The sequence below is a fragment of the Pan troglodytes genome, chromosome 2 (assembly GCF_028858775.2).
Source record: "Pan troglodytes isolate AG18354 chromosome 2, NHGRI_mPanTro3-v2.0_pri, whole genome shotgun sequence".
In the NCBI taxonomy this organism is placed as follows: domain Eukaryota; kingdom Metazoa; phylum Chordata; class Mammalia; order Primates; family Hominidae; genus Pan; species Pan troglodytes.
This window is the reverse complement of record NC_086015.1, coordinates 50942816-50970262: the sequence shown is the minus strand read 5'-3', so window position 1 is coordinate 50970262 and position 27447 is coordinate 50942816. Positions and strand designations below refer to the sequence as shown.

General features: G+C 50.2%; 1 protein-coding gene across 12 annotated transcripts in view; it reads left to right on the top strand.

Moving 5' to 3' along the window:
* CCDC12 (coiled-coil domain containing 12) overlaps nucleotides 1-27447 on the top strand; it is a 60147-nt gene that overhangs the window by 20453 nt on the left and 12247 nt on the right. For 9 of the 12 annotated variants that reach the window (XM_009445373.3, XM_063806771.1, XM_063806772.1 and 6 more), the window contains one exon: nucleotides 20355-20422. In XM_009445373.3, the coding sequence (XP_009443648.1) occupies nucleotides 20355-20422 (68 nt within the window). Of the gene's footprint in view, nucleotides 1-20354; nucleotides 20423-22574; nucleotides 22701-27447 lie in introns of all 12 variants that reach the window. The other 3 variants (XM_063806766.1, XM_016940924.3, XM_063806765.1) reach the window with 1 other exon arrangement.

Here is a 27447-nt window from a genome sequence, read left to right as displayed (position 1 = left end):
ATGTGTTACCTCCGATAGTTGCTTCAGGGTCAGTTGTTTCAAACTGGGGCTGTATGTTTTAAATGGTTTTTGGCTCTTCCATTGACCCTGCAGACATTGGGAGCAGCATGTGATTCTGTAGCACTAAGAATTGTAATACAGAAATGAAATGCAATTCATATTTTTGTTTCTGGAGAAGATGTCTCATATATCATCTTGGAATATTTTCTGTAACCTATCCCACATACCTCCAACCCACCTCCAGCGCATATACACATGCACATACAGCATGTACTCTCCACACCCAGCCCCTTGCCTACAGTGCATCCCACCTCCTTACACTCCCTTAACCTCACAACACCACCACACACCCCAGGCCCTACCCCACACACTTCCCCCCACGATAGTACCTCCCTTCTCCCCACACCCTCCCATTCCCTGCACACCTCCAACACTCCACAGCACCCCTCCACATGCCCCCAACCCACACCTACAAACCCCAACCCCTTTACACCAATACATATCTCATACACACCTCAAAACACACATAAGCAGCACCACCTTTATACCTCCATACCCACAATTTGCCTTTCCCTACACATACACCTTCAGCAGCTGAGAGGGACTTGCTGTTTCTAAGCCAGTTGTTCAGAGATCTGGGAGACCCCATAGCGAGCTTGATAAGGCTCAGTCATGCCTGGCCCTCTTCCTTCCTTCGGAGCTTTCCCTTAAATTCTGGGGCCCTGGCTTCTCCCTGGTTTTGTTTTGGAGGGAAGCAACAGCTTGTATCCTTGAAAGAATTCCAAGAGGAAAAACAGTTGCTTCGGCAACGGTGCCCTGTGGCAGTAACATCCACACTCCTGGGCTGTTTTGATTCAGGGCTCTAAAGAGCTGCTCTGTCTAGAGAAAATGTGAGTGGCTGGAGCAGAAAACATTTGTCCTTTCAAGGACAGCCCCCCCTCCCATTGTTTTCAGGGCAGGGCACCACTAGATTTCTTGCAGGGTAATTTGAATCCTGAAGAAAAAGCACCTGTGTTTGACATCATCTGGTTAAAGCAGGACTTTCCTGTCCTGGGCCCAGGAGTCCATGACTCAGGCAGCTTCCATCTATGTAGGAAGTGAGAGTGAATGCTGGGCTGTGTCTGGGGTGAGGAGTCAGTTTCCACATCTGGCTGTTATAAGTGTTATTGTTGAGGCCTCTCTGTGCACAGAGCCTGGGTGGGAAATCAGGTCAGTGAGGCTGGCCCTTGCCTCAAGCACGGTCAGGCTGGGGCCCTGTGGGGAGGCTGATCTGTGTACCCCCAGGTATAATACTGTATACTGCCATCCACGGAGGAGGGGCAGAGGAGAGCTGTCAGTGTCTTGGAGGGAGGGCATGGACAGGGGGTGGGGGACAACACTTGCATGCATGTCGCGTGGAGGAGAGCGCTGAACCCAGTATCGATATACACACACTGCTTTATCTCATTGGTTGGCTTATGAGTAGTGTCCCCATTTGGGCTTTGTCCCAGGCTGCATAACTCACAAGACAGAGCCTGAGCTGGTAGAGGTGCTGAGAAAACACTTGAGGGATTGAGTGGATGGCATGGAGAGTGATAGCTGTTTCCAGGTGTGAAAGAGGTGGAGGGATTTTAGGCAGAGGAGGGGCAGGAGCAGAACAGGCAGGCATGGAGGTGGTCTGAATTTGGGAAGATGATCTGTGGAAGGCCCTTCTTCCTTGCCACCTCCCTGTCCCCCCACACTGGCTAGCGTTTTCTGACTTGGATTCATATTCTCTGCACACGTGTAGGGTCTGCTCTTTTCAACTGTGGTAGCTCGAGGGCAAGGGCTGGGGCTTCCTCCGGGTGACACTGATGGCCGCTCTGGGTGAACTGAGGGAAGGAACAAGGCATGAATGTGGGGATCTGTTATGTGACCCCTTTGTCACGGGATGAGAGGGCCTCACCCCGAAGACACAGGTGAGAGTCTCAGGCTCCACCATCATCATCACTGTGGTTGGCGCCTACTGACTGAGGACGTACTCTGTGCCAGCCACAGTGTAGGGCTGTCACTCACATGCGTACCCTTAAGTCATGCCATCTAGCAATTGAAGAAACTGCAGCTCTGAGAAGCTAAACTGGCCCAGAGTACCACAGTACACAGTTGTTAGTGCTGGGTATTGACTCCTCATGTGGTTCTGCTTTCTCAACCTTTCCATATGCTGAGCATGTGGATTTTTAAAAACGCTTTGCAGCTAAAGGAAGTGTGTGTAGGTGGGGATAAGACCTTGTGAAGCAGTATTTCCCCCCACAAAAAAATGTGCCAGTTCTGACTTGTTTAAATTTGGTTTAATTAGGATTTTTATCACTTGTAGATCACACCAGAGAGCAGACAGCTGTCTTACCTTTACTTCTCAGACTGTGACACTCCGAGAAGCAGCTGACCAGAGGGTAAAATAGTTTCTAGTCTAGGAGCTTCAGCACATTTTGTTGCTGTGTAAACCTCTGACTTGCCTGGAAATTGACTTGTAAAGAATTTTGCATTTCATACTGGGGTGCCTGATGCTGGGGTCTGGTATATTTCATGCTCAGCTGTGTGTTGGCATGGAGGGAATGGAGAGATGGCTCCTAGCTCAGGTAAGGGCCTTGGCTTACATCAGTGACTGGCCTTTGTGGTGGTCAGGAGAGTTGGGGAGGATGCTGGGACCAAGCTCATAGAACACTTAACAAACATCCCGAGTCTCAGCTCCTCCTTTCGCAGAGTGGGCATCACAACCTTTGCCCTGCCCTTATCTTGGGTTCTCCTTGGGGATTGGATGAACAATGGAATGTAACGCAACTTTGAGCTCTATAAAGTGCTGGATGCGTTTGTTCCAGAACCAAACCGAGGGTCGGGCTGCTTATTCCCTTGGCCCAATAACGAGATGCAGATGAACTGGGAGAGAAGGGAGTTTTTTTTATTTCTGCAGCTGGTTACAGGGAGAAGGCCTGGAAATTATCACCAGACCAATTCAAAATTACAAAGTTTTCCAGAGCTTGTATATCTTCTAAGCTATACATCTATGTATAAATGTGCATTCATCTAAAGACTTAAGTGGTTAACTTCTTCTAGTCTATAACTAAGATCTGAGTCCTGAAGACCTTCCTCTGGACCCTCAGTAAGTTTACTTAATATAATGGGTCCAGGTGCTGGGGTGATTACCCTTATCTTGTCTCCTGCTAAATCATGGAGGTTTGGGGCGTTCCTTTTAGTCTCCCAATAAACTTGTTTGTGGAGGCCTGGGGAGTTTCTTCAGACCGCCAATAAAACTTATTTAATCCTAAACAGATCCTGTTAAGAATTCTTCGTTATCTTGTCGTGCTTCAAGGCTTAGGAAAGGCCTAGGCCAAACTCTTGGTGGGCTTTTGTTACATTCTAGCCTTTGTGTAAGGGCACTGGTTCTATCAGCTTTACACACACACATATATATATATGTGTGTGTGTGTATTTTTTTTTTATTTTTTTATTTTTGAGATGGAGCCTCCAGCCTGTTGGCCAGGCTGGAGTGCAGTGGCACAATCTCAGCTCACTGCAACCTCCTCCACCTGGGTTCAAGTGATTCTCCTGCCTCAGCCTCCCGAGAAGCTGGGATTACAGGCGCCTGCCACCACGCTCGGCTAATTTTTTGTATTTTTAGTAGAGACAGCGTTTCATCATGTTGGCCAGGCTGGTCTCGAACTCCTGACTTCAGGTGATCCACCCACCTCGGCCTCCCGAAGTGCTGGGATTACAGGCATGAGCCACCGCCGCCCTGGCTAGCTTTTAATATTTAACCTAGCTACTCAGTCAGTACTGAAACGTAACGGAGGCCTGCGTTAGTGAGACCTGGCCTGCCACACCCTTTGTTGTTAGGTTATTGCTATAAATGGCCATGCGTAGCCAAGGCACTTATTTGCAAACAACAGAAATCCATTCTGGCTGATTTTAGAAGAATACAAAGTGCTTGTTGTTTTAGAAATCGAGCCACTTACAGCTTACCAGGAGTAAAAGAAAAAAAAAAATAATTAAAAAGAAAGAGAGCCAGCCTTAGAGGTACACAGCCTGAAAGAAGCCCAACATTTCATAAGAAAAATGGAAAATGGCTCAATGAGGAAACTGCTACTGCCTTCGAGTACTAGATACTACAGTTAGCCCTGTTGCCCTGTGCCCTGGAATCAATCTTGAATCAAATCTTATTGCAGCTTCCCTAGAGAGAAGTCTGTGCCACCCCACCCCTACCTCTCTGCAGGTCACAACTCACCATTTGGAGTCTCTTATGGGTATATTGGATCAACAGGGCCAGAGTTACCTTCCTGCTTCAAGGCAGGCTGGGAAAGTGAGTGGGGCACTTTTGGCTTCTGTAGTGAGGGGCAGGGTCTTCCTCCCCCAAGACTCAAGGTGGAGCTTTTGTAAGTGAAGGGAGGAGCTCGGGCTCTGGGCAGCCCATAGAATAACTTGGGAACCTGGTGCATTGGACACACCAGTCTACTTGAGGTCGAGACCCGAGGTCTGGCCCTGGCTTCTCCCCTTCTCTTGCTGCACACTTCACCTGGATCTCCTGTGGCCCTCCGGATATTTACGTTGTATGAATGATTTTTATTTTGGGGGGGTGGGTGTGGTGGTGACAGGGACTCACTCTGTCAACCAGGCTGGAGTGCAGTGGTGCAATCTCGGCTCACTGCAGCCTCGACCTCCTGGGCTCAGATGATTCCCCCACCTCAGCCCCCCAAGTAGCTGGGACTACAGGTGCACACTACCACTCCTGGCTTTGTGTTTTTTTGTGGTAGAGACAGGGTTTCACCATGTTTCCCAGACTGGTCTTGAACTCCTGGGCTCAAGGAATCTTCCTGTCTCAACCTCCCAAAGTGTTGGGATTACAGGCGTGAGCTACTGAGCCTAGCCCCTTATGAATGATTTCTTTGCGTTTCTTCCTATCCTGCCTGCCCTGTTTCCAGAGCCCACCTTGGTGACCACAGTAGCCCTCAGGCAGCTGAGTGTGGCCTCATGCAGTCCGCTTTCTCTTCTAGGTCAGCCTCTTGAAGAGGAGGCAGCATGTGGTCTCACTCAGAGGCTCCTCAACTGGGCCATGTATTAGAGATGTGACCCAGGAGTAGGTGGGCTCTTTGAACATTCAGATTCCCAGGTCTTACCGTGGAAGATTCTGATTTGGCAGGTGCTGTTTATAACTGTTCCCTGGGCTGCTGCTAGTTTATCCTCTATCAGCTCATATCTGAGGCCTCTGCAGCCCTACCAGTTTGGTGGTTTTCTTATTTTTCTCATTTGGTGTAAGAATAGATGTGATCACACTTCTCTGGCTGTTAGGCAGAAAGCAGACCTAAGCCTTAGGGCTATTTATTTGAGAGAATTTTGAAAGCCTGATGCAATCAGAAAGCCCCTGTTTAAATGTGGGCCTATCTTTTATTAGCCCTGAGCCACTGGTTAAGTTTCTTAGTTGTTCTGAACCTGGTCATTTGTATGCAGTGATAATACCTGATTCCGGGGTATTGGTGGGGGCCAGAGGCCCTGGTGTGCACAAGAGTGAAGTGTGAGTAGATGAGCAAGTACCACATGGCAGCTTGCAGTTGGAAGGGACTGTTCCTCCCGACAGACTCAGAGACAGCTGCTCTTCTGCTGTCCTTGGGGTGAGAAGGTGGCTCTCCTAACCCACATCCAGCTTGTTTTTTGGGGGGCCCCTTTGCTTTCTGGCCTTTGCTAAATGCTCTTTATAAAATACTCGAATCATATTGTTGCCACCTCTCTACCTGTCCTCCAGCTTCTCAGTGCTTGTGAGATAAAGTCTGTAGCCCATCAGGCAGGCCCATCCCACTTCCCCAGTGCCCTTGGATATCACCACTCTCTGCCTGAACACACCTGCTCCTTCTAGTGACCCTGACATTCCCCTCTCTGACTGCTCAGTCTGCATCTTCCCTCTTCTCTCCCTGGACAGCCTGCCCACCTGGCTGGCCCTCCAGGTGTTCTCGGGTCCCACCTTCTCTCATTCCCAGTGGCATTCAGGCTTTGGATGCACTATAGGGTGGTTATCTGTTCACTGTCTGCTTCCCCCTTCCCTGCCCCTGACTTCCCTGAGGGCAGCCATCTTGCTTTAGTCACCTTTTTGTCTGCCCCATGACAAGACTCAGAGATTCCGTAAACATTCAAATGAAGAAGCAACTAGGCAGGCACATGGATTTGGGAGTTGGTTGGGCTGAGATTTTCCTCAGGGAAAAACAGACTTGCCCACAAGGACAAGTCCAAGAGTTTATTTAAAAAGTGCAGGCTGTGGCGATGCTAACAGCAAGAAGAACTTCACTGGGTGATTGTGAAGTCAGTTAGGTTTCTTCGATCTGTAGTTTAGGCATGGACTAGGGGTGCTTTGACAGCCGTTAACATTGGAAAAGAACTGGGCATTTTAGTTGGTCACAGGCTTTGAATAAGCCAGTGGTGTGACGTGGATACCAGGAACACTGATGTCCCAGCTGTGGTGTTGGCTATCGGTTGGTTGGGAAATAACTTTTTTTTTTTTTTTTTCAGACGGAGTTTCGCTCTTTTGCCCAGGCTGGAGTGCAGTGGTGCAGTCTTGGCTCACTGCAACCTCCTCCTTCTGGTTTCAAGCAATTCTCCTGCTCAGCCTCCTGAGTAGCTGGGACTACAGGTGCCCGCCACCATGCCCAGCTAATTTTTGTATTTTTAGTAGAGACGGGGTTTCACCATGTTGGCCAGGCTGGTCTTGAACTCCTAACCTTGTGATCTGCCCGCCTCGGCCTCCCAGAGTGCTGAGATTACCAGGCGTGAGCCACCGTGCCCGGCGGAAATACCTGTTCTTTTAATAAATGGTAGCTCTTATTCCCTTGACCCACCCCATTTTAAGAACAAATCTACCCACATGAAAGGTCACATAGATGCTATAGAGGTTGATGCATCTGGTGCCAGGTTTGAGTGAGGGCCGTTGGCAGCTATCAAGGAAACTGTTTTAGGGGACCCAGAATTGATGTAAACAGGCCCATGGGACTAGGGTGTGTGTGGGAGGCGAAAGGGTATCATTTACAGGGGCCACCCACTGAGGTTTTCAGGTCCTTGCTTGCTGTCTCTATTGGATCCAGCGAAAGTGAACACATAGTGGTTGGGCTTTCTCCTCCTCTTCCCTCCTGGGCTCAGCCTAAGGATCCTATCTACCAGCCAGAGTTTGTGGAGAAAGGTCACCTTCTTTTGTTCTACAGGCCTTACAGATCTGGGGATGGTCAGGTAGCAGCCACATGTCCTCAGGACCAGAGAGTCTGGGTGGTTGTTCCAGTCCCTGGAACTGACCAGGTGGGCCCCCTGTGCCTGATTCCTCTGACTGTCCACTGTGAGGCAATGGGGAAGGGGTTTCTGGGTGCCACACGAAGCTGTCTCCCACCAGGGGAGGGGTCTTCCAATCTGCATGGACCTTATCATTTGCTTTTGTGATTTGCTCACTGCTGCTCCCCTCGTGAGCTCAGAATGGTGAGGAAGTCCTAGTGGTTGTGAATTCTGCTTTGTGGTGAAGGAGGCTTTTTTCCCCTCCAAGAAAAGGGAAATGGTGGGGTAGGGTGAGAGGGTGGGGAGGTGACTTCATTGCTCACCACCAGTTAGGTTCTTAACCGACATTTTTAGTCCCCCAGTAATGGAGATGTCTATCCTGATTTAAGAGGGCTTAGTCTACAATTGGCTGCTGCATTTGCTACTGTGGTTAGAGTCCCAGGCTGCAGAGGGACGCTGGTGTGTGCAGGCTCAATCTGTCCTCTTCTGCACCAGCAAAGCTGGACTTTTTTTTTTTTTTTTTTTTTCCAAGGTTGAGAAAAGTCATTAGGCATTGACAAGGCTGTGTCAGGCCTGAGTGCCAGCCATGGTTTCCTGCTTCCCCATTTAGCCAGGTGAGGGTCAAGAGAATCTGTTTAGGGTATGAGTCAAGATAGTGAGCCATAGTCAGCTAGGTTCCTCTGGTTACTTTTATGATTAAGTCATTTTGACAGCAGAATTAAGGAAGATGGAAAAAATACTACCCACGGTTGAGTGCGAGTCCGTGAAGTCTTTGGCCATTTGTATGTATGGTATTGCCATGGTTGCAGTCATGAGTATGTAATATAGGACTCTTACCCCTGGCGTTCGTGTGTGTGTCTGTTGCATAGTGCTGCCTCGCTATTTTAATGCCTCCCCTGGCCCATCATATGAATGCTGGCCTGCATAACTGTGCCCTACAGGTGTTGGGCTCACTGCATAGTTCCACTTCTCCCTACTGTGAGAAACACAGCTCTAAACACCTCTGCATGCATTGCTCTTTTATTTCCTTGTGATGTCTTTTGAGACTGGAGTTCTTGGCCAAGAAATGACCATATTTGGGGCTCTCGATGGGTTTGATTGTATCTCTCTGAAATGACACCAGAAAGAGCTGTCAACTGTCATGTGATGACAGATGGAGGCACCCTAGACACACTTGAAACCATTTGCATGTGAAAGGTAGGGACAGGAGTGGGACAAGAGCAAAGGGCAGGGGTTCTAGAGGGAATCAGCCTATGCTTGAAGCCTGCCCTGCCATTTGCATCCTGGCAACCTCTAGCTGTGTGACTCTGGATGGATTACTTAATTGTCCTGGGCTTCCATTTTTCTCATCTGTGGTAGGAGAAAGGAGTGCTGACCTTATTAGATTTTCATAGTGATTAATTATTGATTATTTTTGATAATATCAGTACTACTGTTTAATTAATGGAATAATCAGTTGCCTGGCATACTGTTATTACCAAAGAATTGACAGTGTTGTAAGACATGCAGAACAGAGAAGAGTGACATTTGGGTTCGGCACTGCCCAGGGCTCACCTTCTAATGGAAAATCTTCCAATTTTATGGAACCTAGTTAAAACCACACTCCCAAGAAGTGGGCAGGGTTGGGATTTTTGTCTTCATTTTGCAGGAGAGAAGCAGAGGTGCAGATAGTTGTTGGAAAAGAGGATAGAACAGACAACTAAAGGATAAACAAGCAGCATGTGTGGTAGAAAGAACTGAGGATGTGGCAGCGGGGAGCTGGGCTTCTGTTTATTTCCCAAAACTTGTGCTCTATCCAATGGAAAGAGTATTAGGTATGACATGCACAGACCTGGTCCAGCCTCAGTTCTTGCATCTGTGCAACAAGGCTAGTGATAACCGAATACGTGGGTGCTGTTGGAAGGCTCACACAACAGAAGTTCCTGTAACATGGGAAGTTAGCATGTGCCTTCTGCCTCCCCAGGTGGTTCCTTTACTATTGGTCCAGCTGCTCTTAGTGCCAGGTGCTGTGAGCAGTGATGGAGAGGCCTCTGAGAGCTTCCAGTCTAGGAAGGAAGACAGATGTCAAACAAAATCTCATGTGGGGAAATAAAGGTAGAATCATATGTCTGGGATGGTTATCATTAGAAGGCATGGGAAGAACACCTTTGTGCTAAAAGTGGTCATGACCTTTGGCCCACACAGGAGAATGTGCTGAAACCCACCCACCGAGTTTTGTGGTGGGGTCAGAATTAACTTCACAGATGGGTGGTGCCTGTTCTTGTAGCCTGGGGCCTCTTGACAATCCTAAAGGAATCAGATAGCAGATAGATCATTCTTAATTTGATCCTCATTAAATATATATATATATATATTTTTTTTTTTTTTTGAGATGGAGTCTCGCTCTGTCGCCCAGGCTGGAGTGCAGTGGCACAATCTTGGCTCACTGCAAGCTCCGCCTCCCTAGTTCACGCCATTCTCCTGCCTCAGCCTCCCGAGTAGCTGGGACTGCAGGCGCCCGCCACCACGCCCGGCTAATTTTCTGTATTTTTAGTAGGGACGGGGTTTCACTGTGTTAGCCAGGATGGTCTTGATCTCCTGACCTCGTGATCCACCCGCCTTGGCTTCCCAAAGTGCTGGGATTACAGGCTTGAGCCACCGTGCCCAGCCCTAAAATGATTTTTTTTAAATTGTTAATTGATAAATAATAGCTGTATATTTATGGTGTACAACGTGATGTTTCTACAATATACATTGTAGAAAGATTAAATCAAGCTGATTTAACATTTTTTGTGGTGAGACTTTAAAATCTAGGCTAAGCAATTTTGAATATACATTATTATTAACCGATCACCATGCTGTGCAGTAGCTCCCTTAAACACACTCCTCCTGCCTAACTGGAACTTTGTGTCCTTTGACCAACATCTTCACTTTCTCCACCTCTCCTGCAACTCCAGCCTCTGTAACCACCCGTCTAGTCTCTGTTTCAGTGAGTTCTACTTTTTATTTTTTTATTTTAATTTTTAATTTTTTTGAGATACAAGTCTCACTCTGTTGCCAAGGCTGGAGTGCAGTAGTTCAGTTACAGCTCACTGCAGCCTTGACCTCCTGGCCTTGGTTGATCCTCCCACCTCAGCCTCCTGGGTAGTTGGGACCCGCCTCGGCCTCCCGAAATGCTGGGATTACAGGTGTGAGCCACTGTGGCTGGCCAGTTCTACTGTTTTAGATTCCACATATAAGTGAGATCATGCAATATTTGTCTTTCTGAGCCTGGCTTATTTCGCTTAGCGTAATGTTCCCCAGATTCGTCCATGTTGTTGCAAATGACAGGATTTCCTCTTTTTTTTTTGAAGCCTGAATAGTATTTCATTGTGTGTATATACTAAATTTTCTTACTCATTCATCCATTTATGGACACAGGTTATTTCCATTTGAGCCTCACTTTTAAAAATTAAGTTTAGCATATACAGAGACTTAGCCAAAAAAAAGTAGCACTTTCAGAAAAGGATAATGTGCTCCATTCACATGAATGTTGTTACATTTTAAAAAATGGGCTGGGCATGTGGCTCATGCCTATAATCCGGCACTTTGGGAGGCCAAGGCAGGAGGATTACTTGAGCCCAGGAGCTCGAAACCAACCTTGGCAATATAGTTAGACCCTGTCTCTACCCAAAAAAAAAAAAAAAAAAAAAAAAAAAAAAAAAGCTGTGCATGGTGGCATGCTCCTGTAGTCCTAGCTACTCCTATGCAGGAGGCTGAGGTGGGAGGTTTACTTGAGCCTAGGAATTTCAGGCTGTGGTAAGCTATGATTGCACCATGCATTCCAGCCTGGACAGCTGGACAACAGAGCGAGACCCTATCTCAAAAAAATGCAAATGTAGATCAATTTCTCTTCTGGTTGGTCTAATACTAATAGGCCTTCTGTTTCCCAGCATGGATCTGGGCCCTGGGTGCTGGGTCCTGGGTTCTTGTTAAGTGCTTTCTTGGTTTTCGTGTCAGGGCAAGGGGTGGGTGAGAACAGAAGGAACATCAGGTTCCCTAAGAGGGATGCAGCAAGAACCAGGGTTCGAATTAGGCCCATCGCTGAGGGACAGCAGGACTTGGGACACTGCAAGATGTCAGCAGGCAGTTTTTTTTTCTTTTCTTTTTTTTTTTTTTTGAGATGGAGTCTCACTCTGTCACCCAGGCTGGAGTGCGGTAGCGCAATCTTGGCTCACTGCAACCACTACCTCTGGGTTCGAGCAATTCTCCTGCCTCAGCCCCCTGAGTAGCTGGGACTACAGGCGCCCACCACCATGCCTGGCTAATTTTTGTAGTTTTAGTAAAGATAGGTTTTCACCATATTGGCCAGGCTGGTCTCGAACTCCTGACCTTATGATCCACCTGCCTTGGCCTCCCAAAGTGCTGGGATTACAGGCGTGAGCCACTGTGCCTGGCCAGCAGGCAGTTTTTCATGGTGCAGGGTCATGTGGGACCCTGTACCACATGGTGGACCCAAGTTGCCTTGTATAATCCTCACATGCCCCTGTTAAAGTAGTGCCAGCCCCACTTTGACAGGGGAGGAGACAGAGCCTCAGGGAGGTCCCACCACTGGTAAGCAGTGTGTCCTGATGTTCCCACCACCTGCCCAGTCCAGGGCTGCAGGCTGGGCTTCCTGCATACCACAGTGCCCCTACAGGGAGGACCCTGGAGGGAGTTTGGAGCCAGGCCAGACTTCCTAGAGGAACTCGTCCAGTCTGGCTGCATATGAAGGAAGGGGAAGAGACTGGTCTTTGCCCTGCCCTCTGTGTGACCTTTCAAGAGGTTATTTCCTGCTGGGGCCAGTGTGGGTGAAGTCTCAGGGCAGTGGGAGGGGCCTTTTGCATACTAATGGTTCTGGTTGTTCCCTCTGCTCTCTTCCCCCTCCGTCCCTCTGTCCCCACTCTCACTCATCCTTTAAGGTGACACTTCCTTTGGAAAGCCTCTGTAGACACCTCTTAATGCCACCCAAAAAAACACTGCCTTCCCTGGCTGTTGACACCTTCCCTTTTCCCCTGTGGGTCACCACCCCCTTGAGAATCTGAAGAGCTCCAGATTTCTCATCCACTAAGATTCACCTTCTCACACTCGCCTGTGTTTCTGTCTGGTCATTGACCTCTGGAATCTGTGCACCGAGGATAAGAATCCCTGCCCTGCTCTGTGGGCACTAGGTGCCTACTCGTTCCTCTTCCTCCTCAGTACCCAGCATGGAGTATCTGGCACAGGGGAGCCAGTCAGTATTTGTCGACTAATAAAGTCTGCTGGAGGAGCTCTGTAGTGCCTCCCTTGAGCACTTGCAGCAAGAATAGGATCAGAGTTGACTTGGGCTGGCTCCCCACACTCCTGACAGACACATGGAGGATATCTGGGCAGGGCCGTGTGACGGGCCTGGCGAGGAGCTGCACTGGGCATGCCGTGGCCTGGGCCTTGAGGTGCCATATGGATGGTGGGGCCCAGTGTGCCTCTCTTCTGAGTGGAGCGGGCCCTCCTTTCCACCGCTGAGGGCACCTTGACAGGCGCTATCCCTTGGCACCAACCTTCGTTAGGCCTTGGGTGTCAAGCCTCACCGTTAGAATGCCTGAAGGCTGCCGCACCCTTTCTCTTTGTCCCCTAAGTGCCACCACCTTTTTGTCAAAGGCGCCTTCCTTCCCCCAGTGAGTCACCAGCAGAACCTCAGTTGTTTCTGCTCCTCCCTGTCTCCCCACAGCGTTGAGGCACCTCCTTGTTCTAGTCCACCGCTGTTGACCTAGTTCCCGTCCTTATCTCCAGTCCTTATCTCTAGCCTCGCTGTTCTCCCAGCCTCCCGCTCAGCGCTTTGTTCTTGCTCTGCTCAGAAGCCTTTAGGGAACACATGAACCCACAGGAGAGCAGTGGCTCTTAGCTAATCCCAGCCTCTTGGATGGTAGTCACCACCTGTTCCTGCTGACTCTTGGTGAAGCACTGAATGGGGAATCAGATCTGTCTACACTGCACAGATCATCTGACGTCATCTTCTAATGTCTTGGTGAAGCAAGTATTACAACACTGCCCTGTCTGCTTACAGGATTGCTGAGAACATCTGATAAGGATGATGGGCATGGAAGCTTACCATGACCTCTGCAGAGGCACACCGTTCTGGGCCTGTGCCCCGCTGGCTTTTCTGCAGCCCTTTCCTTCCTGCCCTGGCCTGATTCTCCCTGTTCTTCAGGCTCGACTGCTTCGTCTCCCTAAGCTGCAGGCTTTTCTCCTTCATCATTTCCTTGTAATGGTGATATGATGTCAGTATGATTATCCTCATTTTTGTAGATGAGGAAACTGAGGCCAGACAGGTCATATAACTTGCCCAAGGTCACACAGCCAAGATGAAATGGAGCTGGGATTTCCCCGCTCCTGTGCACTCCTCTACCACAGTGCTGTGCCTGCTGTAGTTGGTGTCAGGCCTGTGGGTGCAAACTGGTACAACAAACGTCTGCCCTCTAGGAACTCTTGGTCTGGTCAGCAGATAGAGTGGATGCTCGGACCAAGTCATCCTAGCAGCACATTGAGTGCAGGGGACCCAGAGTGAGGAGCTCTGCAGCCTGACGAGATCTCAGCCTGCCCAGGAGAAGCAGAGTCTCTCCCCCTTTCCCTCTGCCAGTCTCTGGGCAGTAGAGATCTGTGCAGTTTCTGGTCCCAGGCATGGTGGTGTTCAGCTCACTTCTTATCACTCCATCTTCAGGGTGAGTCAGACTCCGGGTGACTGCCCTACCCGCTAAGTGCCCTTGGAACACAGCTCCCACCACGGCAGCACCCGACAGGAAGTCCCTCCACCCCAGCATGGGGCTGCAGTGGCCCTGAGGATGGGCACAAGGTGACACTGGGGAGCCTGCCAAGTTTGCCCCAGCATTGTCTGTCTCTTCCTGTCACCTTCAGGCACTATGTGCCTATCTCTTTTGATTTTTTCCCCACCCTGGGCCCAAATCAGAACTGGAAAGGCTCAAAGTGGGGCCAGTTTGGCCTCTTCTTAGGGGGCTAGGATTTCGAGGTCTTATTTTCTCTTTAACTTTTGAACAGAGGGCAGTTTCCCATGGACATTATAGCAGGCATACTCAGAGCTAATGGGGCATATCACCTGGGGATTGGAAAGTGTTTCTGTACCCATGAGTTCCTGTTGAGTCTCTAGCTTCTTCAGGAAGCTAAAGAAGGGTGGGAAGACCCTAGATGAGAAGTTGAATGTCTCTCTCTTAACCCTTTCCTGCTTCTCTTATTTCCTTCTGGAAGGGAGAGCTCTAGTCAGCAGCTCCTAAAAGTTTTAGTCCTTGGGAAGTCTTAGGGAGAGGGAGGGGCTTATTCCTTATCCCCTGAACTCAAGTCCTCCTGCTTCGGCACACCCGCCCCCAGTGACAGTTCCCAGCCCTCATTTTAACTTTAACCCCCCTCCCAAACACAGACACACAGACAGCAGCAGGCTGGGGCAGGTCCAGGCTGGGAGTGGAGGATCTCACCTGACTTCTGGTCTTCCCCGTTCCTCCCATGACACACCTTGTAGGCTACCACAGTGCCCGTTCAGGGTGTCGGCCTGGGCTCAGCTGGGCTCAGCCCTCCCACGGTGCTGGAGGAATGCCCTGTGAGCCCTGCCCCTGACAGCATCAGGTGAGGCTGGGCCAGCCATGTGGGCCTGCTCTGCAGGCTGTGACAGTGCTCTTGCTCCGCTCTCATGTCTTTGTAGGCAGTTACCACTCCCAGGAATGCTCTGCCTTCTTTAGCTGCCTCATAATCCCCCAGTGGACATTTAGAATTGAGTTTAAGGATTACTTCCTTCCCCGACAACACCTATCCCATGCTAATTCCCTAAGTGTACAAGATATTTAGTAAAGCTTTCCTCACTACTCATGGCACAGAGTTACATTTTCTAAGTCTGATCCTTTGAGTAGACTTGAGATTCTTGAGGATAGGGTTCTTACTTTATCTTTGTGCCCAAGGTGGACCTGGCCCACAAAGGAGACTGAGGGGTGCAAGGAAAGAGATCTTCATCTTACTGTGGGTGGGAAGGGGCAACAGGAGGACATAGAGCAGCCTCTCTTCTTCCTCCCTCCTCCTGTAGGCCTGGTTGTTGATTGACCTGCTTCTAGCAGTGGTGCTACATTCAGACAGCAATGTGGATTGATTCTGCCCCCACGCTTCATGTGCCATCCAGAGGCAGGTGTACTCATCCATTGAGGGATCCTTCCAGAGAGAGGTGACTGAGGAGCAAAGCCATTGTTGAAACACCGAGTCTGAGGAGATGAGATGGAGGCACGTCCCAAAATTGATAAACCTCTAGCTGGTCTGATAAAGAAAAATGACACAAATTATCAATATCAGTGAACATCACTACAGATCTTACAGACATTAGGCTATTAGGAGAACAATATAAGTCACTTTGTGCCAGTAAATTCAATAACTTAAGTGAAACAGACATCTTGAAAGACATAAATTAATAACACTGGCTGGAGAAGAAATAGAAAATCTATACAGTCCTATAACAAATATTTTCCCAAATAAAACTTCAGGCCAAGATTGCTTCACTGAAGTCTTGTTGAACATTTAAGGAAGAAACAATACCAACTTTGCACAGCTCTAATTTTATTTGTAACAGTTTTGTCCCTGATAAAAAGGATTTCAAACATTAGGAAACAGGTCAGTCAGACTCTGTCCTGAGCAGGGCTGTATTTGAGACCCCCTGAAATCCTGCCTCAAAGGCTTCTTCCTGCTGAAGGCTCTGGGAGGAGGTGAGGGCAGGGGTGCAAGGTCTAGGTGTGGAGATGTGGGCAGGGGTGAGAAATGGGGGAGTACCTCCATTAATAGGCAGATAGGCTATGGGGAGGGCCCCAGCCCAGACCATGACTCTCCTGCCCTCCAGCCATCAGCGTTCCTGAGGTTTACTCTTCTGGAGTTGGTGGAGAGGGTAGCAGTTAAATTGGTAGCATTTCTGAAGGTTGTCTAGCCCAGGCTCTGGGCTAGGCCTTGAGGTGCTCTAGGAGATGCCCCATGCTGAGAGGTTCTTGAAGGGAAGGGGTAGTAAAGCCTACATGTGAATAGGAATGGCCACAGGCCTGTGCCCTGGGCCTACGGTCAGACCCTGATATGTACTGGGTAGGCCCAGAGGATTCTTTTGCCTGGGAATCTTAGAAGGCTGCTTTGAGGAGGTGGCCTTTGGCCTGGCCTTTAGGACTGGCCAGATGGTGTGTTTTCTTGGGGGTTATCAGAGTAGATATTTCAGGATTTGAGACAAAATGTGGGGTGTAAGAGTGTTCTGGACAGAGCAGATGTGAGGTCGAGATGAATGGCTGTTGTCCTGGGGGTGTGGAGACCCAGTGAGAGCTTTGAGCAGAGGTGCAGTGTGGTCTGACCAGTATCTTTGAAGAGGAGGCCAGGAATGTGGATTGATAAGTTGAAGAGAGACTTAGGGGAGACAGGTTGGAGAAAGAGAGGGAAAAATGCAGGAGGCAGCTGTATTCTCCAGAGTAGAGGGGAAGGCTGGCTGGCAGGCAGGGATGGAGGGGAATGGCTGGGGGCTTGGTTGTGGTGGGGAGCTAAGGAGGTGGTAGACGAGACTATGGATTGGGAAGGAGGGAGAAGATGGCAAGATTTGGGAAGGGTATTGAGTGGGGAGTGGGGGTGGTGAGGCATTGAGTCTGATTTAAAGGTCTCAGGGTGAGCGAAGTGTCTCTAAATTCCTGGGGAGGCTGTGCACCTAGGGCCTTGCCTGCTTTCCTACTGAGTGTCCAGCAGGGCCTAGGCTTGGACTTGGGCTGGCTGTGGCCGCATCTGAGCACATGGGACAAGGTCTGAACTGTGTGGGGAGCGCAGGAGAGGCGGGTAGAATCAGAGCTCTTTAGAAACTCAGCGCCACTCTTCCACTCTTGATAGCCTCTCTCTCGTCTCCTTGGCAAGAACGAGGGCCAGGCATCAGGACGACCTGGATCCAGACTTGCAGCTACCGCTAATGGGTTCTGTGACTTTGGACAAATCTTTTCCTTTTCCCTGACTGCCATTTCCCAAGTTTTCCCATGGGTTAAATTGAGGACCTAGAATGGGTGATCCTGCGAGCCCTCCAGGTCTGAGGCTCTTTGAGTCTCTCAGGTAGGGGTGAGCTTCAAGTGGTCTGCGCTTCCCTCCACTATCCCGGGCAGCAAAGGGCCTTATCTTGTGATTCAGGCCAGTGTCACCAAAAGCGATTTTCCTTCCCGTGAATGCCCATTGTCCTATTTATGAATCACTCTTTGTCAGGAAGGCTGAGGTACACCTTATCTCCCCCACTTGTGTGGCCTGTTCATTTGTTCACCTGCTCCTGCCACAGATGTGGATCTTTATCTTTTTTGAGCCCCTGCTCTTTGCACAGCATCCCAGGCTGGGGTCATTTTTAACCTCATGCTGTCTGCAGAGCTAGTGCTGCCCCCCACCCACCAGATTGCTGGGCATTTTTAAAAGTCATTTAGATAGTTGGGTGTTTTCTCATTTATTAATGAATAACTTGGCCTTTGCTGAGGCACTTGAATGTCTCTGGGGCTCCAGGAGGGTGGTGGCAGCTGTTTGACCTTGCTTGAGAGCTGAGAAAGGGCATGGTATTTGCAAAGCACTCCTCCCAAAGGCTGGACACTTTCCCGTAGTCCCCACCTGCTTCTGCCAGGTGGTTCGGGTTAACAGAACCCCTGTGGAAAGGAGTCGTCTTTGTGGCTGGGGGTCTTGCCCCACTAGCCCAGTGTGGGGAAAGAAGAGCCCTTTTTGCTTTTCCTTCTCTGCCCTTACCCAGGGCAGGTGTCTGCCGCTCCTTCCCCTGAGGTAGGCACTGCAGGGAGTAGCCTTCAGGGTGTCCGCTGGTTGGGAGTTGGGAAGGAATTTTTTGCTAGAATTTGCAGGCTCTGGCTTGCTTCATCGGCTAGTCTTTAGTCAGGGAGGGCTGCATGTGTCAGCAGGGCCCCTGTGGAAGCCCCGTCCAGGTCCCTGCAGCCCTGGGAGCCATTTGGAGAATCCTGACTTGTTTCTCAGTGAAGCATTTATATTCTGTTCTCCCTTCCCTCTTTGGCCATCACCAAGCATCTGCCTGTCCACCCCAGGGCCTGCCTTCCCCAGCAGAGGTCAGTGAACTCTCTCCAGTCTCTCCTCGGTTTCTCCATTGCTTAAGAACACCGGCCAGAGCCCTCTGTGTTCGGCCATTGCCTGCCTTGACCGTCTTACCTGGCAATCATTGTCACCCCCTCCCCCAACCCCAGTCACCTGCATGCTCTTCAGACCACACCCTGCCTTTGTTTAAGCTCTGCTTCCCACCGGGAATGCCCTTCCCACTTCTGTCCCCCTATGCTGTATCACCCAATTCTGCCCAGCCCATCTCTCAGTAGGAAACCTCTCACCCATCGCCCAAGAACCACGTTCCATGTTGACCTCTCTCGTGTAGCTGCTGTCACTTGGTCAGTTATTTTGTTCTCGCTGCCTCGTTGCCATGAGATGAGCTGCCCTGAGTTGGGGTGGGGGGCATGTTGATCTGTTCACATGACAGAAGCCTTTCTCTGGGCCAGGCCTCCAACCTGGTTTTGGTAGTCTGCTCCCCGGAGGTTGTGTGGCCAAGGAATGGCAGGGTCTGGTTGATGCCTGCAGTCTCCACATAAAGCAAATACCATTCTTAGGAAGGCAGTTGTCAATGGCATAAATAAATGTCTAGGAAAGGTAGTTCAAGTAGCTGTTTCACTTATAATTTATATGCAGGCTCCAGCGCATTCTGTGTCCACCAGAGCAGGCTCCCAATGGAAGGAGCTCACAGATCTCTCTCAGAACACTGCTCTGCGAGAGTCGAAGGCAGGACGCTGCCATAGTGAAGTGAGCATTGTCACCTTCTGGAGTGCCAACCCTGGCATGCAGGGAGACCCACGATGGCTCTGTCTTGGGGCCTCTCAGTCCATGCCCTGGGCCCCAGGTGTGGTCACACGAATTTGCGCATGTGCACACACGCCCTGCGTCAGTTTGTCCACAGGCAGGCTGACCTAACAGAGGTAATCACATAATAAAGGAGAAAGTCCAGGAAGATATTTTCTGCTTCAGGTGGAAGCAGTATGGCAGTTTCCTTCTGTTGTGGCCCCCAGTGCACCTGAGAACAAGCATAACATGTCAAGGTTGAGATGAACATGACTCTCTAGACTTCAAAAAGAGGTGCAGTTGGTGGGAAGTCAAAAGAACCAGATTAAGAAAATTTTCATGGAAACTTCAGACTAATTCCCCTTGCCTCTGTCTCCCTGAATATAGCATAGGCCTAGGCAGTGAATCTTGTTGCAAGCCTGGTCCTAGTTCATGTTACTTCTAAAGCGAATCAAATAGGTATTTCTGGAGAGGACTCTGGCCTGAAAGGTGTCTCAGGAGGCCTGAGCTCTCATCCTGCCCTGGTTGCTGGTAACTTCTTCCCCCAGTCTTTCTTAGCTTAGCAGGTGGTTCTGTCTAGACCCATGAAGGTGACTGCTGGCCTGCCAGCATGGCCCCTCCATGGCACCAAGTGGCTGCATTTCTCACCACCTAAAGCCATCCAGCTCTTTCTGTGAGTGTTCTCTAAGGGCTACCAGGTACCTGGGACTGGGCTGGAGTTACGGACTTTTTTTGTTGCTTTTTTTTTTTTTTGAGATGGAGTCTTGCTCTGTCGCCCAGGCTGGAGTGCAGTGGCGCGATCTCGGCTCACGGCAAGCTCCGCCTCCCAGGTTTGTGCCATTCTCCTGCCTCAGCCTCCCGAATAGCTGGGACTACAGGCGCCCACTACCACGCCCAGCTAATTTTTTTGTGTGTTTTTAGTAGAGATGGGGTTTCACTGTGTTAGCCAGGATGGTTGTGATCTCCTGACCTCGAGATCCGCCCACCTTGGCCTCCTGAAGTGCTGGGATTACAGGCATGAGCCACCGCGCCCGGCCAAGAGTTACGGATTTTTAAATTCTGCACAGGCAATGAGGCTCCAGTTGTGCCTATGAGATGCAGCAGGCGTGTACCCTGCTTGGAGTCTGGGACACCAAGCTGGGCCCTGCCAGGTGCCCCCCTTCTGAGATGTCCTGTTCTTTAGCTCCCTGGGCCACGTGGACTGGAAGTAGGAGCTTTCAACTGAGCTGGTGGTTTTCTCCCTTTCTTTGCAGGACAAGGAAGATGGGGAGCCAAAGACCAAGCATCTCAGAGAAGAGGAGGAAGAAGGCGAGAAGCACAGGTAATGCCCGTGTGCAGCTCCAGGGTCTGCTCTCTCCTCCAGCACTCATCGGTCTCCCAGTCTCTGGGTCCTCCCAACTCTGTTCAGTGTCTGCCCTGTTCCCTCCCCTCTTCTTTCTGCCCATGGCTGTCCTGTTCAGACCTTAAAATCTCAACATCTCAGAAGGCCCTTGTCGAGGCTTTCTCTGCCTCCTTTCCCTCATTTTCCATTTGGCTGTTACTCAGCCCCCAGCATTTTCTTTCTAGCCCTTACATTATGCCTTTTTACCCTTCTCATACACCTTTCGTGGCGTGGTTCTCCATTGCCTGCTGAGTAAGTGCCCCTTCTGCACTTGGCATGTGAAGCTCTGCCTGGACCATCTAGCCTCATCCAACCTCCTCTGGTTTCCCTCTAGCCAGAGCCCTTTGTGGTTGGCCCTTGCCAACCCTGGCCACTCAGCATTTCCTGACCAGTCTTTTGTCCGTCCTCTCAGCCTGGAGGTCCTTCTCATCTCTCCTATACCTTCGATGTCTGGGTCTTCACATAGAGTTTGGCTCAAAGGGCGCCTTTCTCGTTGTCTGTGCCCCTCTGGCTTCATTTCCCTCTGTAGTATTTATCTTATTTTGTCGAATACTGTCATCTGGTTGGGTCCACTTAAGTTGCCTAAACACAGCACACGTGAGGGTCTTGGGTACCCTTCCCTCGTGATTGCAGGCACAAGGTCTTCCCCCGCAGTCTTGAGGGCTGCAACCTCCACAGAGCCTCAGATGCTGCTTTGCCTCCCAAAAATCTGGAGCCTGGAAACTGTTGCCGGAACCAGTGTGTGGGGTGAGCGAGGCAAAGCTGTGCTGCTGATCTTTGTGAGCAGAGTGTCTGACTACCACTCCCGTGTCAGCAGTTCCAGAGGTCTCATGTCCTCCCTCCCATGCCTAGCCCTGAGATGGGGCTCTCTTCCTGGGGCCCGACTGTGTGTCTTTCTGGACAGGTTGCCTTGATTTCCTTTGCTCTGAGCAGCTTCCTTCAGGCACAGGGGGGTGTAGATCTTGATGGGCTTAGGCTCTGCTTTGCCCAGGGGGAGCGGGAGGGGAGGGAATGCTCTTTAGAGGAAGCTGGGCAGCCACACCAGAGCAGGCTTTCCTAATGCCACAGCCTTTTTTCACCTTCACCAGTATGAGTAGAACCTCCCCACATGCGCGCCTCATCTCTGCCTTTGTAATCAGGAGCAATCACAGACACGACTTACAAAGTGTTTTCACACACCATCCTGAGAGCCCTGCAGAGTCCATGCCCCCTACTCGGGTTCAGACATGCTACCAGCTCTATGCTTAGAGGCTGGTGATGCTAAACGGTGAGTGGGTCTGCTGGCACTGGGCCTGGGGCTTTTTGTTGGGCCTCAGCCCCCAGCTCTTGAAGGTCCCTGGCTGGTGATGGGAAGACGAAGGCCAGTTAGTTGCTCCTTTGCCAGGTGACCCCAACATATGTGGCTTTATGGGTGGGTGCTGGCACAGTTTCCCCCATTCTGTGGTAACTACATATTAGAGGCCCTTTGGTCTTCTGGTTTATTCTTAGTTTCTCAAAAACTGGAACTCTGGCTGGAGCCTGAGTTCCAGTTTCTGGGCTTTGATTAGCTGGTGGTGTTTTCTCTGATCCCCACCCCTCCCCCTCCTCGATGAGAAAGAAGGGTCACTGGTTTAGCAGGTGGGTGGGTGGGTCATACAGTAAGAGGCTTGAATGTTGAACCATGTGGTTGTGAATCTCAAACATGGTGTTGAGTGAAGGAAAAAAGCAGGTTTCAGAACTGAGGCATACAGGGCAGGAACATTTATATCAAATTTAGGAACACAAAATGATATATGTGTGTTACTCAGTTGGCAAGTACTGACTTTATTGGTTGTCTGCTCTGTGCAGGGCACCATTGTGGGCCCCTGGAAGGCAACAGCAGACAAAGTACAGCCCCTACCCTCATGGAGCTGACATTTTCTGGAAGGAGACAGGCTGTTAACAAAGAAGCAGGTGTGTGATACAGTGTCAGGTGCTGCCAAGAAAGCGAAAGCAGAAGTGTAAACACATACATGAGGAGTGATGCCTCCGATTGATGTCTGGGGAAGCAAGGAGGAAACAGGATTAGGGAAAGGCTCTATGATGTGTGATTTTTTCTTTTCTTTTTTTTGAGATGGGGTCTCGCTCTGTCACCCAGGCTGGAGTGCAGTGGCGCTATCTCAGTTCACTGCAACCTCCACGTGGCTCCCAAGCTCAAGCGATCTTCCCCACTCAGCCTCCCAAGAAGCTGGGACCACAGGTACGCACCACCATACCCAGCTAATTTTTGGTACAAAAACAACATGGTTTCACCAGGTTGCCCAGGCTGGTCTCAAACTCCTGAGCTCAGGCAGTCCACCCACTTCAGCCTCCCAAAGTGTTGGAATTACAGGTGTGAGCCACTGGGCCTGGCCAATGATGTGTGATTTTGTTGTAACAAAAAAAAAAAAACAAAAACAAACAAAACAAAAAAAACAACAGGAGGGGAACAAACCTGTCTGGAATATGGCAAAACATTACTTTTATTGACTCTGCAGGAGGTGAGTATATGTGTTAGGTTATTCTCCGGACTTTTCTGTGTGCCTGAGATATATCATAATGAAAACTGTGGGAAAAAAACCAAAGGGCATGTGCAGTTCCAGGCTCCTGTCAGTGAGTTCTAGATAAAAGAGGCCCTGCCATGTGAGGACCTGCTTCCTGTTAGGTCTTACAGGTCATTTGTAGTGGAGCACAAGACCTGCTCTGAGGCCCTGTCCTGAGCCCAGTGAGCTGGGCAGGTGCAGGGCCCTGTTTGTTTTCTCACCGCAGCCCAGGGACCAACCATGCTGGACATTGAATTGGGTTCTGCTTCAGCTCATCATATTCTTCTGCTTTGCTCTAATCTGGCCTCTTTTGAGGCAGTGGAGCATGGTGGAACAGGTTTGCCTCCCAGTCGTTGAGAGCTTGGCTTTCGGGGCTGTCCTTCTAGAGACTTTGGGCAGGTGGACTTCTAGCATCCTGTACCTGGCAGGGCCTGCTACTCGGTCACTCCCTTGGTTGCCAGGAAGCCTAGCCTTAGCAAGGAGTTGTGCCTGTATTTGTAGGGCTCAGAGAAAAACAGACTCTTCTGACTTTAACAGATCCAGAGCAGAGGGCTTGCTCAGGTTATTTAGGAAGGCAGATTAGAACATTGGTTGCCTAACACAGGGCCAGACCTATGTGGATGTAACTTTAGACTGCAGGGTCCAGGGATTGGGGATGATGGACTTTCCAGGAAGAGCAGGATGCAGCAGAGGCCGTGTCCATCCCAGGGGATCTTGCTTTTATTTGTACCCCAAGTCTGGAAAGGGGCTCTTACACAGGATGCTTATGGATTGGGAGCTGATTCCAGAGAACCCCCTAGGCCATAGCCCCTGCTACAGCCTCCTTTGCCACTGGAGAGAAAGAAGTGACCTTCCAGTCCATTGGAGAGATGACCCCTGAGGCCATTCGCCAGTGAGCATCCTTCTTCCTTGGCTGCTGGGAGGTGAGAACAGCCTACTTCAGTCAGGGTCACTCTGGGTTGAGCCCAGGTGCCAGGTGTGAAGCCCCACCAGCACCAGCCATTCTGGAGTGTGCTGAGAGGAGTGTGGTGCCCACTCAGGGGTGCTTTCAGCTAACACTGTCCTGCCTTCAGTGGGACAAGACCTTATGGAGAACATACCTTTTAAGTCTGGAGTCCAGATGGTAGGGTTTGGGTGGCAAAGGTCCAGAGGCATGAATCTGCAGTGTGAAAGGGTGGGTGCTATAGCCTCTTGTTGGGGAGGCATGAAGAGACATCACCCCAACTCTCTTTTACACAGTGTCCCTGGGGGCCCCTTCCAGTCTGACCCCCTCACCATCTCAGGAGTGACGCCAAGGGAGTTACACAGATCTGCATCTGAGACCAAGGGCCCAACCTGGATGGGAAAGACTGAGTTGTCTCTGATGCGTCCCTGACCCAGGCCCTACAGAGAGATGGAGGGGGCACCCTCCTCTTCCCCTTGTTCCCTAGTTTCTCCTCTTATGCCCTGACCAGGATTCCTCCCTGAGTCATTCCATCCCACACTGCCACTCAGCTCTGAACTCTAATGACTGAATGACCCCAGGGCCTGCTGCCTGTGAGTGTCTCAGCTCCCTATGTCCCATTAGCTGGCAGAGAGCAGGGTCCATCTGCCTCAGTTACTCTCCAGGTCACTCAGTGTCCCCTGCCTGGTGGTCAGTTCCATATATTGATGTAGCTAGTTCATCATGCTTTAAATTTTTTTTTTCTGTTTTAATTTAGGGATTTAGGGAAAGAACACATGTTGAGAAGATTCTTGGTTCAGCAGCAGTCCCTGAAATGAAAGGACATAGACAGATGGAGCAAGGTCAAGCTTTGGAAGCAGTTCCCGGGTTTGAGGCCAAGCCCTGCCAGTTAATTTTCTAACCCTGGGCAAGACACATTGCCTCAGTGAGCCACAGAATCTTCAACCACAGGTGGAAAAAAATGAAATAAAACTTGCTTCACCTAATGAACAGAGCAAATGCCATACCTGTTTGCCCAGCTAGTGCTGGGGCTCTGGGCAGAAGGAAGGCACCGTGAGGTCCTCCCGAGAGAGTGAAAGGACTCTGGACATACCTCGAAAAGGCAGAAGTAACTTTTACATAAAGCGTGTGCCAGCTTTGCAAATAAGGCAACAGTTGGGGGAAATGTGAAGCAATGGATAGGAGCAGAAATAAGGAAATGTGACTTAGAAGTTTGTGATTAGGAACGATTTTGTAGACCCTCGCTTATTTGCTGCATTAGATAGTCCTTGGAAATAAGCTGAGTGGCCTCATTTTGCAGATTCATTTGTCTAACCAGATACACTGTAGGGCCAGGGTTTGTGGCTAAGTAAATGAAAATCCAGCAGGACTGGAGGGAGCCACCCCAGGACCTTGCCCCTCACCAGCCATCTTGAAGAGCCACCCGCCTGCCTGCCTGTGTTCCTGCCCCACTGCCTGAGGAGACCTTTTCAGAATTATGTTAGCTATTCTAACAGTTCCTTTGCCTTTCCTTATGCATTTTATAGTTAGCTTGTTAATATCTATTAGAAAAAGCTTGCTGGGATTTTGATAGAATTGCATTGAATCTATAGATCCAGATTCCTTTTTAAAATTTGTATTATTCTCCTAGGATAAATCCTGTCCTATCCCCATACAACCAAATCCCCATTGGGTGGGAGTGAGCTCCAGCAGCTCCACCAGCCCAGGCTCTGTGGGAAGAACGGATGCATTCCTACCCCTAGATGGGCCCTACTTCTCTGGGCTGACTCTTCCCTGTCTCTGCCAGCCCTCTTGTAGCTAACTCTGTAGAGGCATGGATGACTCATCCCTAAGGCAGCTCCCTTCCCCTAGCCCCCTGTGTACTGCCCAGATAAGATGTGCCCTGGAAAGCTGGCCCATGGAAGAGGGCATTCAGGGGCATTCATGTCAGTGTCAGCTGCTTAGCTGCCTTTTTTTTTTTTTTTTTTTTTAAAGCTCTCCGTCAGTTCTTCCTGATGGGAGGTTGGCTGATATGTGCCATGGAGGCATGTCTAGGGCAGCGTTTGTGGCTGACAGCCATTGCCACCCTGCCTTGTGGGGTGGATGGACTGTTGGGTTGGGGCTGACAGGTGGGAGGAGAAGGGAGGAGGCACTTAACCAGGAGCACTCGCCTCCTCCCATGCCAGAAAGTGCCTGAACAAGCAAGTCCCGACCTCCCAACCTCCACAGCCACCACCTCCCTGTGGCTTTGTATGGAGGTCTGCACACAGCTGGAAAAGTCAGTCACCATCAGAGATAGTTGTTTGACCAGGGCTGGGTGTCAAATATTGCAAAAGCAATGAGGCCACTAGCCTTCCTTCTTCAGAGATGGAAAATCTGTTCCCCAGCTCAATGTGTGCATGACCCTCTTGTGGAGAGACTTCCCACCCCAGCTAAGGCCCAGCCCTGGCCCAGTGCCCAAACCCTTGAGTCCAGCCAATGCCAGGCCTCTCTGCTCTGTGTGCTGGGCCCCACTGATGGTTTCCACACACCAGGGTGTATCACAGATCATGGTTGTTTGATCCATGACATCAGCTTGATTTGGCATGCATTGCTCCACCCTAGTGGTACCAACCAGGGCGGCTCCCATCATGCCTCCTGAGTTCTTTCAGTCCCACTGTAGAGGATGTCTACATCTGGTGATGTCCCAGTCATGGGCAGTGGACATCTCCTGCTGAAGCAGCAGCACAGAGACCCACCACTGCCTCGTTTTTCCTGATCCTATTTCTTGGGAATAGGCCTGGGAATGTAGGAGAGTGAATCAAGAGAGAACTGGTTTAAGGAAGATGGTGAAGCCGACTCACCGTGTGCTGGCACCGGGCACCTCCATTCTGGGTAGGGTGGGGTAGGAGCACAGCTGAATCCTTTCTGTGTGCATTAAGTCATGATATCTTGTATGTCCTGATCTCAGCTTCCAAAGCCCCTCTTATGAAGTCTTCACCTCTGTTCTGGGACTAATGTGATCTGCATTTATAGGTGAAGAAACTACAGTCCAGGCAGGTGAAGCGACTTGGCTAAAATTTCCTTGGCTGAAATCCTCCAACTTTTGAAAGGGAGTGGAGCTGGCACTGAGACCCCTCCCTGTGTGGGGAAAAGAGTCTTTGGCAGAGTGCAGCAGCTGCTGGCAGTTTGCCGCTCAGGGCAGCCTTATGGGGTTGAGCACCATCCACTTTCCCAGAGTGGTCTGTGGGCTAGATTGGGCCCTGGGAGGGTGAGGGGCAGTGGGCTATGCAGGCCCCTGTCCCCCAACATCTGGGTCCCACATGGCCAGTGTGACCAATCCAGTTCTCACCTTATGGGCCCTTTGGGGCTTAGCTCATCTGCCATAAACGTTTACTCCTCTCCTGTTTTAAAATTTAAATTGATATTTACGACCAGGTGCTGTGGCTCACGCCTGTAATCCCAGCACTTTGGGAGGCTGAGGCAGGAGAATGGAGTGAACCCGGGAGGCGGAGCTTGCAGTG